General features: G+C 45.3%; 1 protein-coding gene across 3 annotated transcripts in view; it reads right to left on the bottom strand.

Moving 5' to 3' along the window:
* The window catches only part of LOC138580266 (WD repeat-containing protein 5 homolog), a 943,811-nt gene that overhangs the window by 400,865 nt on the left and 530,354 nt on the right, over positions 1-12,592 (bottom strand). For all 3 annotated transcript variants that reach the window (XM_069650661.1, XM_069650662.1, XM_069650664.1), the window contains exon 7: positions 11,019-11,105. In XM_069650661.1, coding sequence (XP_069506762.1) covers positions 11,019-11,105 — 87 coding nt within the window. The remainder of the gene's footprint in view (positions 1-11,018; positions 11,106-12,592) is intronic.

Here is a 12,592-nt window from a genome sequence, read left to right as displayed (position 1 = left end):
AGGAACTAAGGCTGATCAAACCTGCACAGTGTGTCGGAGGTACCTGGGGCTCACCCGCATCAATACCCAAGGTGGGGAGGAGTGATTGCCGCTGTGGTACTGTCCTTGGCTCCTACAACAAAGCAGCATCAGAAAAGACACTACAGCTGGTGAGTCAGAGAGACTGATACCAGATCGGCTTGTGTTCTGAACCAAGGTTGCAACTGGCAACTTTGTATAAAGAGAACAGTGTGTGAGACATTGGCGATGAGCGACGTGAGTATAATTGGAACCAAAGAAGTAAATGAACTTTCGCATGCAACCCAAGATGATATACACAGAGTGCTCAGGCGCCACATGTGCGCTCATTCAAAGGTCTCTGTTAAGTATCCAACTGATGCTGAGTGTGAGAAAATGGGAATACTGAGATTGAAGGGTTATGCAACGGGTCTTGCTAAATCCTATCGATAGTTTAGAGTACAACACAATTAGCCCTGTTGAGGGAGACTAATTCAGAGAAAGAAAGGGATCAGAGCTCGGCTGAGAGGGATCCGGGGTCACCCGTGAGTCACCCGAGAAACAATTCTCTTGATTTGTTAAAAAAGGAATCTGAGCCCGGAAGAGGGGATCCAACGTTGAACTTTGTTTTTGAAAGGGATCTGAGCCCGGCTGAGGGGCATCCAGGGTGAATACCCAAATTGAATATTGATGAAAGGGAAAAGAACATTTACATGTTGTTTTGTGTATACCAGGCCCTCAGAGTCAAGAGAAATGCAAGAAGCTGAGAGACTTTGACACAGGAGATCCTGAATTGTGAAAATAGAACTGTATCCTCGTGCCGCAGAAGCCAGAGTGTGTGCTTCGCTTGAGTGAACCACCTTGCACCGTGCTGAAAACGTGGGGAAGGGAGGCCAATGGGCCTATCATCCTGACTTATTTTGAGAACACTGATTTCTTTTTCATGAATTTTACCCCACACTATCTGTAAATTAGAAGTAAGGATTGTCAATAGTTTGTTTTTTAGTATAGGCGCTTTTAATTTGACAAGACTCCACTAGGACTGAATTATTATTTGATGGTTGTAGCTTGCTCCCATCTGTAGATTTAGGTTTAGATATGCGCTTATCTGACACTTGTGAAAGTTCAATAAACACCCTTGAACTGTGGTCACTTGTGTCTGTCTTACTGTTGATACCATGCCTTCCTTACATCACAACCCGCACAGGGTCAGCCGACTCGTTTGGATTTTTCAGGTTGGTATTCAGGTCTGACACTTTTTCATCCTGTTTATGCCTTGACCTAGAGGCACCAATAGCATGTCGAAATTGTCTAGACCCACAGTTATTAGAAACACTTCATGATTTAACATTGTTTCGTTTTGTTCCTTGTTAGTTCCCTTTTTTCTCCTTAGTTCTTTCTCTGTCTCAAGGTATATGGCTCAGCTGGCAAAATATCCTGATCAACAGCTGTCAGAATTCCCTGAGAAAATTCTTCCTGTAGCATTTCCAGAAAGACAACCTCTGTGATAATATCTGTGCCTGCTTCCACCCTTTTAGGAGCGGGATACCAGAAGTGAGTCCCTAGTTGCAGACTCAAGGATTGCAATGTTACAAGGGGGGAACATTTGGGCTCTGGGATTCAGGAAAAGAACCATGGGCCCTTGAAACCACTATAAAGCCTTCCTCAAAAGACATTTTTGAATTTAAGGTGTTCAACGAGAATGCTTCTGGTTTTCCCAATGGGCTTTCTCCTCCTTTTTCCGGTTGACAGCAAGATAATAACTCGTCATCAGTGATATCATTTACTAGAGTCAGATCTAAACTCCACGAGGTCATAGCAGTCGTAGGCAGCATCCCGTTTACGGCTGTTGACAGCTTGCGGGTAAGAAAGCAGTAATTTTGGCGTAAGAAGCCGCAGACATCTCAGAGCGAGAGGACACACAATCAGAGGGTGAGCTTCGTGAACACATTTTCAAACAGTCCTTTGTAGATTGTTTCGGCATCACTAAAGATTCAAAATCTGGCTTCAAGATCTTGTTTGCTACTTTTTCACTAGTACTCTCATGTATAGCCCCAAACCCTCCTGGGGGAATGTTGTCACAGTTTTATTTACTATGGAGCATGTATGGCGAAGACATACTACCGGGCTACAAGGCAATTAATCAGTTTATTTCAGGCACTGCCGACCTGCCGATAATTACAATCTCGACCCAGCTCTGCTTCACAGCCTTCCGCAAACTTCCACTGACAACTGCACTTCACTGCCACACTCTAGCTTGAAATTTTAAAGTGGGGAGGCAGTCGTTTCGTTCCCTCCAGCAACAGCGTTCACGGATGCAATCTCTACAAACACCAATTAAGTGTGCCGCAGACTGCCCTCCACTGCTGCGCTCCAGCGATATTCATAGTTTTCTCTTTCGGCATATATAAGGCACAGAAATCCAGGGGGACCCTGGTTGTCATCTCTTTTTAAGCCCCAACAAGAAAGGAAACAGTGATGCTAGCAGCCATCCCACTTTTATTGCATGCAGCATTACAATGACCCCCAATGGGTTCTGCCTGCTTCTTACTGGTGTAAATTGGAGTGGGAATTCATGGGGTTTCACTCCTCTCTGCCAACATCGGAATTATAAGCAGGCAGAGATGCAGGCCTTATTCCTGCATGGAGCAGAGGAATCAGGGAAGTTATGATTTTACACTATGTGCCCCTGTTCCATCCAGTAAAAAACAAACAAAAAAAAGCACATAGTATTGGCAGTGTTTGGCAGCACAATGAGGAGTGAGGAGTGACTAAGTGCTGCTGAACATTTTTTCCATTTCCATTCCTTTCCCATAAAGCCTACACCCCCACCTGAGCGTGCGGCGAGTGTTGGCAGAGTGTTTGCCGAGGGGATATCGAAGGGTGACAACCCCCTGCCCCGAAAACACGAAGCCAAACAAAACATTTGAGCATGGACTCAGAAAATCTAGAAAATGCAGACATCACCGAACTCGAAGGCCGCATTAGCAGAGCAAGAAACCAGCTTTGCATTAATACCATCTCCAATGAGAGCAACCTGCTCCTCAATGCTGTGCCAAATGAGTCAAATGAACAGTTAGCCGTGCTGTTCCCTAAGGCAGACAACGCCGACATCTGTGGGTAACAGAAGACAAAATGAAAGAAACAACAGAGTCGCAAGACGGAAACCCAACCGAACTGGAAAGGATTCAAGGTACGTTAACCTCAAACTGCTCCTCTCACAACGTGAACTTGCCTCCTACTCCCCACTCTTCACTGTCTCCCCTACCCCCCAACACACACAATGACTCACCTGACATTTGCGGGGGCGCTGGGGGCTCTGATGGTGCCATGAATGACGACCCGGAGCAGCTGCAACCCTATGGCGTCGTCTCTGCAGCTGGACGTTCGCTCACAGAGGAGCTTGCGCATGCGCGCGGAGCACCCGAACGGGCGGGGCACGGTGGAAGGCAGCAGCGACAGGGGGAGCAGGAGCTCGAAGAGACGAATGCAGAGTCCATGCAGCACATGGAAAGATTGACACATAAGCCTCACTGCGTATTTTACATGGAAGAAGATTTTTCAGTATCAAGGACTGACACAAAAAACCAACAATACAATGACAAAAAAAAAGTAAATAGCTGTGACCCACCTGTTAACATGGATGCACAATGCGAATTAACAGAGACAGCTCAGCCGAATGGAATCATTGCACCTTCTAAAATCCTCATAAAATATGTAAGAGCGCAAATTGAAAACAAGAAGATGTTTGCAAACAAAAAAATCCTACAGAAACAAGCCAAAGAAAATAATAAAAGCCAAACGGCTGTCAATTTAAATAGTGGAAACATGATGTTAAGCGCCCCATTAGCAGTGCCTGATCCAGAGCCAAACAAAGTGGAGGAATTACAAAGAAAGAAAACACAGGGTCTTCATCCAAAAAGTAGAGCCAAATTATTATCCACTTCTGATGCAAAATCAATATGATGGCACTTTAAAGTTAAAGAAGTTACAACTAATCAGTTAAGTTCGACAACCAAAAAACAGGAACTACCTAAAAATATGCAAGAAAGCGTATGTTCTTGGAAGGAAATCACGGACAAGGATCTATTAATGGCCTCAGGTCAACATGATGTAAACACCCTCCCGGACACGGATAGTCCACAAAGCATGACCGAAGGCAAAGGTCCGGAACAAGACAAAACTTCAAGCAAGAAATCATGCAAATCTATAAGATCTGCATCAACAAATGAAACTAAAACACATTCCAAGCATACTAAAAGTCACGAAGGCAAAGACACACAGCCAGACATTTTAAATTCAAAATCAAAGGGCTTTTTAGCCAAAACTAATAAACCAATCAACACTTCGACTCCACATCAAAGAAGAACCAAAAGAGTGATAACAGAAGTGGACTTAAGTAAATCGACATTGAATATGGCTCCTGGAAAGAAAGCCAAATCAATAAGACTAAACAAAAAGCAGATCGTAGAGCAGGAGGATGCTCAAAGCAAAACACATGCAAATCAAAGAAACCAATTGCTAGAGAGCTCAAGGATTGACGGGCACCATGTGTCAGTATGTAGTAATACTTCAACAATTAGTGCAGTAGAAACCTCGCTTGAGGAAGTTTTCAACAGAACAAAACAACAAGAAGATGCACCCGTTCCAAGACTCCATAAATCACACAAAGAGGGCAAATGCACACAAACAACTTTAATCATCCAAATGAAAATGCTAATGTACAAGCTGCAATTGGATCAATGATGACCATAACACTGGCTCCCTACCTCAAGTTGTATGAAACATTGCATGACAATGTAGCCCGTAGGGTGGCTTTTAAAACCTTATGCCTCTACCATTGAGCACTGAATAAAACTGGACCTCAATATCTTCAAGACAAACTAAAACCTTATCATCCCACTCGCACCCTAAGATCTAGCTCAGCCGGCCTCCTAGTAATTCCTAAGACAAACTCAGTCAGGCTAGGTGGATCATCAATCTCAGCCCTGGCCCCAACCCTGTGGAACTCGCTCCCACCCCACATCCGCCTAGCTGAGGATTTAGCGTCCTTCCGCAAACTACTGAAAACCTGGCTCTTCCCCTAAAACCAACCGGTTTTCCAAACTAACAGCATCACAATGACACCGACCCTACAAACTACTTGATGCGAGAAATTGGCAGCTAATAAACTCGAACGTAAACTAGAAAGACAAACAGAACTAAACAAGTAAAGTAGATCAAAACAGTGAAGTGGATAATATGAATAAATCATTGGGAAAGTAAGGAGATCTAAACCGCTGAAATGGACATAATGAATGACGAAGGAACGAAGTGAATTGGCATGGATTAAATAATTGGAATGGATGAAGCGTATAGAACAGACGAATGCACTGAGTGGAAGAGTGCATGAGTGGAAGAACAACGACTAGATAGATCAAATGAGTATGGAGACCGGATGAGTGTATAGAATAGATGAACATACTAAAGCGGATGATTGTGAAGAGCGGTTAGGTGTGTAGAGCGGACAAGCATGTAGAGCAGATGAGTGCGTAAATACAGAGAAGCGAATAGAATGCAGGAGTGCATAGAACTGATGGCTATACAGAACGGATGAACGTGTGGAGCGGACGAGTGTGTAGAGCGGACGAGTGTGTAGAGCAGACGAGTGTGTAGAGCAGACGAGTGTGTAGAGCAGACGAGTGTGTAGAGCAGACGAGTGTGTAGAGCAGACGAGTGTGTAGAGCAGACGAGTGTGTAGAGCAGACGAGTGTGTAGAGCAGACGAGTGTGTAGAGCAGACGAGCGTGTAGAGCGGACGAGCGTGTAGAGCGGACGAGCGTGCAGGGCGGACGAGCGTGCAGAGCGGACGAGCGTGGAGAACGGACGAGCGTGGAGAGCGGACGAGCGTGGAGAGCGGACGAGCGTGGAGAGCGGACGAGCGTGGAGTGCCGATGTGTGCGGGGAGCCGATGAATACGGGGAGCCGATGAGTACGCAGAGCCGATGAGTACGCAGAGCCGATGAGTACGCAGAGCCGATGAGTACGCAGAGCCGATGAGTACGCAGAGCCGATGAGTACGCAGAGCCGATGAGTACGCAGAGCCGATGAGTACGCAGAGCCGATGAGTACGCAGAGCCGATGAGTACGCAGAGCCGATGAGTACGCAGAGCCGATGAGTACGCAGAGCCGATGAGTACGTAGGGTAGAGCAGATGCGTGTGTAGAGCGGATGAGTACGTGGAGCGGATGAGTACGTGGAGCGTACGAGTACGTGGAGCGTACGAGTACGTGGAGCGGATGAGTACGTGGAGCGGATGAGTACGTAGGGTAGAGCGGATGAGTACGTGGAGCGAATGAATACGTGGAGCGGATGAATACGTGGAGCGGATGAATACGTGGAGCGGATGAGTGTATAGACTGGATGAGTGTGCGGAGCGGATGAGTGTGCGGAGCGGATGAGTGTGCGGAGCGGATGAGTGCGGAGCAGATGAATACGTGGAGCGGATGAGTACGTAAGGTAGAGCGGATGCGTGTGTAGAGCGGATGAGTACGTGGAGCGAATGAGTACGTAGAGCGGATGAGTACGTGGAGCGGATGAGTACGTGGAGTGGATGAGTATGTAGGGTAGAGCGGATGAGTACGTGGAGCGAATAAATACGTGGAGCGAATGAATACGTGGAGCGGAGGAATACGCGCATCGGGTGAATACGCGCAGCGGATGAATACGCGGAGCGGATGAATACGTGGAGCGGATGAATACGTGGAGCGGATGAGTGTGTGGAGCGGATGAGTGTGTGGAGCGGATGTGCGCGTAGTTTGGATGAGCATGTAGATTGGATGAGCGCATAGATTGGATGAGCGCGCAGATTGGATGAGCGTGCAGATTGGATGAGCGTGCAGATTGGATGAGCGTGCAGATTGGATGAGCGTGCAGATTGGATGAGCGTGCAGATTGGATGAGCGTGCAGATTGGATGAGCGTGCAGATTGGATGAGCGTGTAGATTGGATGAGCGTGTAGATTGGATGTGTGTACAGAGCAGATGTGTGTACAGAGCGGACGAGTGTACAGAGTGGACGAGTGTACAGAGCGGATGAGTGAAACGCCTGATCTTGAACGCCTGAAACGAATAAAAGTTCATAGAACGGACTTGATCGCATAGAATTGCGTGACGTACATAATATGCCTTGGAATGCAGAGAACATTTGAAAGAGCACACATCCCATCATACCACACCCCACGCTTACTCTCTTCCTTACACCACCACACAACTAGAACACAGTGATACTATGACACCAGAAAACTGGAAGCGAGTTCCGGATAGCCTCATGGAATTCCAGAAGCTTTAAACATTTGTTTGAAAATATTGACCGGGACTTAGTGACAGCCGAAGTTATTTGCATCCAAGAATGTTGGCTACAAGAAACTCCAGCGCTCGACGGATTTACCTGCTGCCTGAACAAAGCTGTTAAAGGAACAACAGGGAGACCATCGGCCGGGCTACTCACTATCGTTAAAAACATTCAACATAGAAAATTGCACATTTTTTTTGGACCCTGATTAACGAAGAAAAAAATGCACAAAGTCTTAATCAACTGAATCCAATTACGGAATCCAAATGGTCTGCCCACTTCCAACACATTTACCATCAAAACACCACCAGCAAACCTTTATGGTCGCAAAAAGAGCAACAGCATTGCTGGGCCATAAAATTCAGTAAAAATGAAATTCTGACCCTGATAAAGAAATGTAGTACATCCCGAGCGCCGGGGCCAGACGGACTAATAAATTGCCTACTAAAGCAAGCGCCGGAATTATGGGCTGAGATGTGTAACACTCTGTTTCAAAGAATAAACTTCAACAAACAGATACCTACTTCGTGGAAGCGAGCAGTGGTGATACCCATTTTCAAGAGAGGAGATCGAACTTTACCAGTGAATTATCGTCCAATATCATTACTGGACGTTCTGGGGAAAATATACGCAGGCATCCTGCTCAAAAGATTGAAGGAATGGATATCATCTGACAAAAACTACGACCAAAAACAGGCCGGCTTCGTCGAAAAGTAGATTGTGGACTAAATCTCCTTATCTTAAACCTGTTGAAAATACAGACGATACAGGAAAACAAAACACTATTCCTTGCATGCATTGACATGGCCATGGCTTTCGACAGAGTTGATAGCCAAATGTTATGGGAAAAACTCGAGACCAAGGGCTGCCCACAAGATCTTTTAGCAGCCATTATTAATCTACACACCGACACAACGTTGCAGGTGCGACTAAATCAGGCTGGTTTATTAAGTAAAGCTATCCACGCCACAAGGGGCTTAAAACAAGGGTGCCCCCTGGCATCGATCCTGTATAATTTCTTCATTCTAGAAATCAAGGATAAAATGGAACCTGAAAGATCATGCTTGCTGCTTCTAGGAGGGACAGCAATAGGCCATCTATTATATGCAGACAACCTTATCCTGCTTGACACCACTGCTATTGGCCTACAACGTAAGCTAGACAAACTACAAACAATGGTGAATGAAAACAACCAAAAAATAAATGCAGCAAAATCAGAAATTGTCATCATCAAAAAATCACGAACAAAAGTAAGAAAACCTTTCAAATGGTGTCTTGACAATCAACCAATTCCTGTCAATAAAAACGCAAAATATCTAAGAGCCATCATCAGCGATGACTGGGGGGGACAAACCCTGGATACAGCATCTGTACTCAAAGATGGACCAACTAACAGCCCAAGCCCTAATTCTTAAAAGGTGACACAGTAAATTCTCCATCAAAGTGCTCGTGGACTTCTACAACCTGAAAATAGTACCTGCAATTACATATGCAGGTGATGCTGGCCCAAGGATCCCTTGGAAAACATGGGATAAGTTCGAGGGAAAATTCTGGCATAGAATTCTAACACTGCCAAACAGTGTTCCAATTGGCGTGATTCGCCACGAACTTGGACTACATTCCCTCCATGTGCAAATCATTTGGAAAACACTAACTACTTTCAGAAAACTAGAGCTCATTGATTGTCCACCACAATACGAAATCCTAAAAAAAGAGAATGAAAAATTACCTTCGTGGACATTATCACCGTGGAGACTTAAGTGTAATGAACTCCTAAATCAAATGAGCGTAAGCCAAGAGACCTTACAAACCTAATTCTTGACCTTACGAACCTACCCAAAACGGGTCAAAACACTACTCATGTCAATAGACTGGTTGCAATCAGAAGCCACGCGGGCAGCCTCATTTGGGCACACTCTAACTAAAACACTAACCAACAATCCTAAAATATTGCCCAAATACCTGGAAAAAAGCGCCAACCCTAAACACAGAGGCCTGATTTTGAGAATAAAGCAAAATCTAAAGAAATATGGCTTGGCGAATATTAACATCTGTCGATTGCTTCACCAACAAGAGGAATCACTACAACATTTTACTGATGTTCTGCGAAAACCTACTAGCAGAAAGAACAAATATTCTGAGCAAAGCTTTATCGACATCCTGTGGTCTGGACTCTGAATCATGGTGGAAAACTTTATATGTAAATTCTAACCAAAAAACAATCAGGGCACTGGGAGTCTTCTTAGAAATTATGCTAACCAAACTGGTAGCAACGACCAATGATGAAAAACTTGATCCTACACTGTCACATAGCCAAGCAACCTCATGCACAGGACATCCTGCACACTAACACCAAAGACATGATACAAAGAGGCGAATCTTATGAAGGAAGGTGAAAAGAACATTTCCAAGGAATAAGCAAAAAGTTTGTATTTTTATACACTAAATGCTTAATAATTTTTTTTTTGAAAAGCACAAATGGCTCGGAACATAAACAGATGCAAAGCATGCCTAAGCATATTTGTTATGTATTATGTCATTCATACGTCCCATTCAAAATGCGTAGGTTAGACGTTTTACTTTTCCACTATGATGGGGCTGTCAAGCAATTCTTTAGTGGTAAAACTATCCAGGATCGAATTGTGAGATGGGAGGCTTACAGATCTGCTTGAATACGCCAAATGACGAAGGCTCACACTGTGATCAATCACCCTCTATTGTTTCCATTCTTTGTTCCAAAGTATTGAATGACAGTTTCCTAAGCTGTATGGAGAGACCAATTATACTGTTCAAATGCAGCAGTGTTAACACGACAAGGTGATTCTCCTGATCCAGCACTAATCAAGAAGTCCTAATCAAGAAGCAGGCCTGTAGCCTTGTCCAACACCAGTGCTGAGGTGGGAAGGAAGATAAGTCTCACAAAAGAAAGCAGAAGGGTGAAAATGGTTATCATCACCATCAACGCATCTACCTTTTGGAGGAAAATTATGTTTGGTGGCAAATTCCAAAGATTAGCATCTCCCGCATGATACCCGAACAGTTTTTCTGAGACTCCATTATTAAAGGCTAGCATGGGGTGGGGCCAATTGGGAGGCCTTGAAATATGCTCAGTTGGACACAATTATCAATTATCTGCACAACTGAGCCACGATCCACAATTACATCTGTAGCCTGATGCCTAACATTTTAGCGCTGCGTACCTTTTCCATCTGCTTTGCTTGTGCGGGACATGTATCTAAAATATATTTGTGAATGCCTCATCCCTGACTGTCCTTTAAGCTGGAAGAAGGGAGTAGAAGAGACACGTAGCATTGGTGTGTCCATGGCCTCGGTGTAGACAAAAAAGTGCAAACCTTGCAGCAGGAGTTGTAGGTTAGTCACTGGTAGGGTAAGATTTGGGAACGACTCCCAACAAACCTCAAAGTAGATTTTTCTGCGCACGTTTCTTGAATAAATCAGTGTTTTGGACATTAAACAATGTTCTGTTTCTACACATAAAAATGACAATCATTTTAGGGAAAGCATTCACAATGAAACAAATCCTTAGCCAAAAGTGTTCTCCTGAGTGATCACTGGGTGCAGCTGCTGCAACAGGATCTGGTCCTTCTAGGACTGTAGCCGGATTATGATTGGCTATGGGAGTCATCAGTATTTCAGACACACACACCCACTCAGCCACCCGTATGTTACCTCTTGTTAGCGCCCAGATAATGATGGAGCTATCTGTGGATCCGCTGGCGACGAACTGCTCCTGGCCGTCACACCCCAACTCTGCAGCTAAAGAGAACACAATGCAGTTACTGCTCATCAGGGACAACGTGGAAGCTGCTGGGCATGGTGCAAGAGCGCTAGCTTCAGAGTATGTGGGACCAGCAGGAGTGTCAAGAGGGCAGGAGGGACGTTGCAAGAATACTGCTTGTGGGGTTATAGTTGGAATGCCGACACTGTCGATGGTGTAGGAATGTGGACTACAGGGGAATGACTACATAGAAGCAATTCTAGTGGAAAAATTTGGAAGGAAAATAGTATTCAAAGGAGATTGTAAGATTGTTGGCTGGTGAGAAAGGTCAATGAGTGCTGGCTGCAGGTCCTGGTGAAGGATCCTGGCTGTGAGTCATGAAGTAGGCACGGTGGCAGTGGCTGAGTGAGGCGTGCAATCAGTGAGTAAGCCTCCTCTCATAGAGTCTGATGGACCTATGCAAGTGTGGGCAACTTTTCCATCTTTGGGCCTTGACGAGATGGAGGATACTTTAAAGATGAAGTCTGCCTCCCCCTTGGTCCTATACCCTTGGCAATTATGAGGAATATTATTCCTCAGATTGCCCCAGGGGTTGCGCAGGTAGCTAACCACTCTTGCAATTCTGGCATCATTCCCTCCCACTTAAAGCATGCTCTGGTTATTACACTTTTGAAAAAGCCTACATTTAATTTTGCAGTTCCTTCTAACTTTTGGTCTATTTCTTTGCTTCCCTTCTGTATGAAACTGCTACAGTCACTTATTTCACCATTGTTTAGCTCTTTTCTTGAAGAAAATGGGTTATTTGATCCATTCCACTCTGGCTTCCTTCCGGGCTGGAACACAGAGCATTTTGGTCTCTGTGGTTGATGATCTCGCCCAGCTCTCCGATCAGGGTGGGGTGGGTGCACTGATACTTTTAGATCTGTCAGCTGCATTTGACACCATCGACTACTCCATCCTGGTTTTGAGGTTGAGGGGAGCTGGACTGTCTGGCATGGTACTGGACTGGTTTGAATCTGTCTTATCTAAGCGTACTCAAACGCTTGTTGTCCTCCTTTCGTTCTTCTCCTATCTCTTTCTTGTGGGGTTCTCAGGGCTCTGCCCTTTCCCCTACAACAGGACGCTGCCTCCCAGTTGTGGGGGTGCCTGGGAGTGGTGGGGGGGTGGATGAGTGATAACTTGCTTGGGATGAATGGGGACAAGACCAAGGCCTTGGTGGTGGCTCTCCATCTGCTGTTTCACTCTGGACGTCTGACTTTTGGCCTGCCTCCCTTGGCACACTTCCAACCCGGTTCTAGTGGTGAGGGATCTTGGTGTTAAACTTTGCGCGTCACTTTCTCTGGACGCACAGGTGGCTGCTGTCTGGGCATTTTAAACTTAAGATTTTGTGGAAAGTTCTCCCGTTTATCCCTTCTCATCTTCATACTCCAGTGGTCGCCTCTCTTGTTTTGAGTGGGGCAGATTATTGTAACTCATACTTGTCACAGCCAAAATATTTGTTGTGCGTCTCCAGGTTTAACAGAAT

The sequence above is a fragment of the Ambystoma mexicanum genome, chromosome 3p (genome assembly GCF_040938575.1).
Source record: "Ambystoma mexicanum isolate Mex_15411 chromosome 3p, UKY_AmexF1_1, whole genome shotgun sequence".
Classification (NCBI taxonomy): domain Eukaryota; kingdom Metazoa; phylum Chordata; class Amphibia; order Caudata; family Ambystomatidae; genus Ambystoma; species Ambystoma mexicanum.
This window is presented reverse-complemented; position numbering and strand designations above follow the sequence as displayed.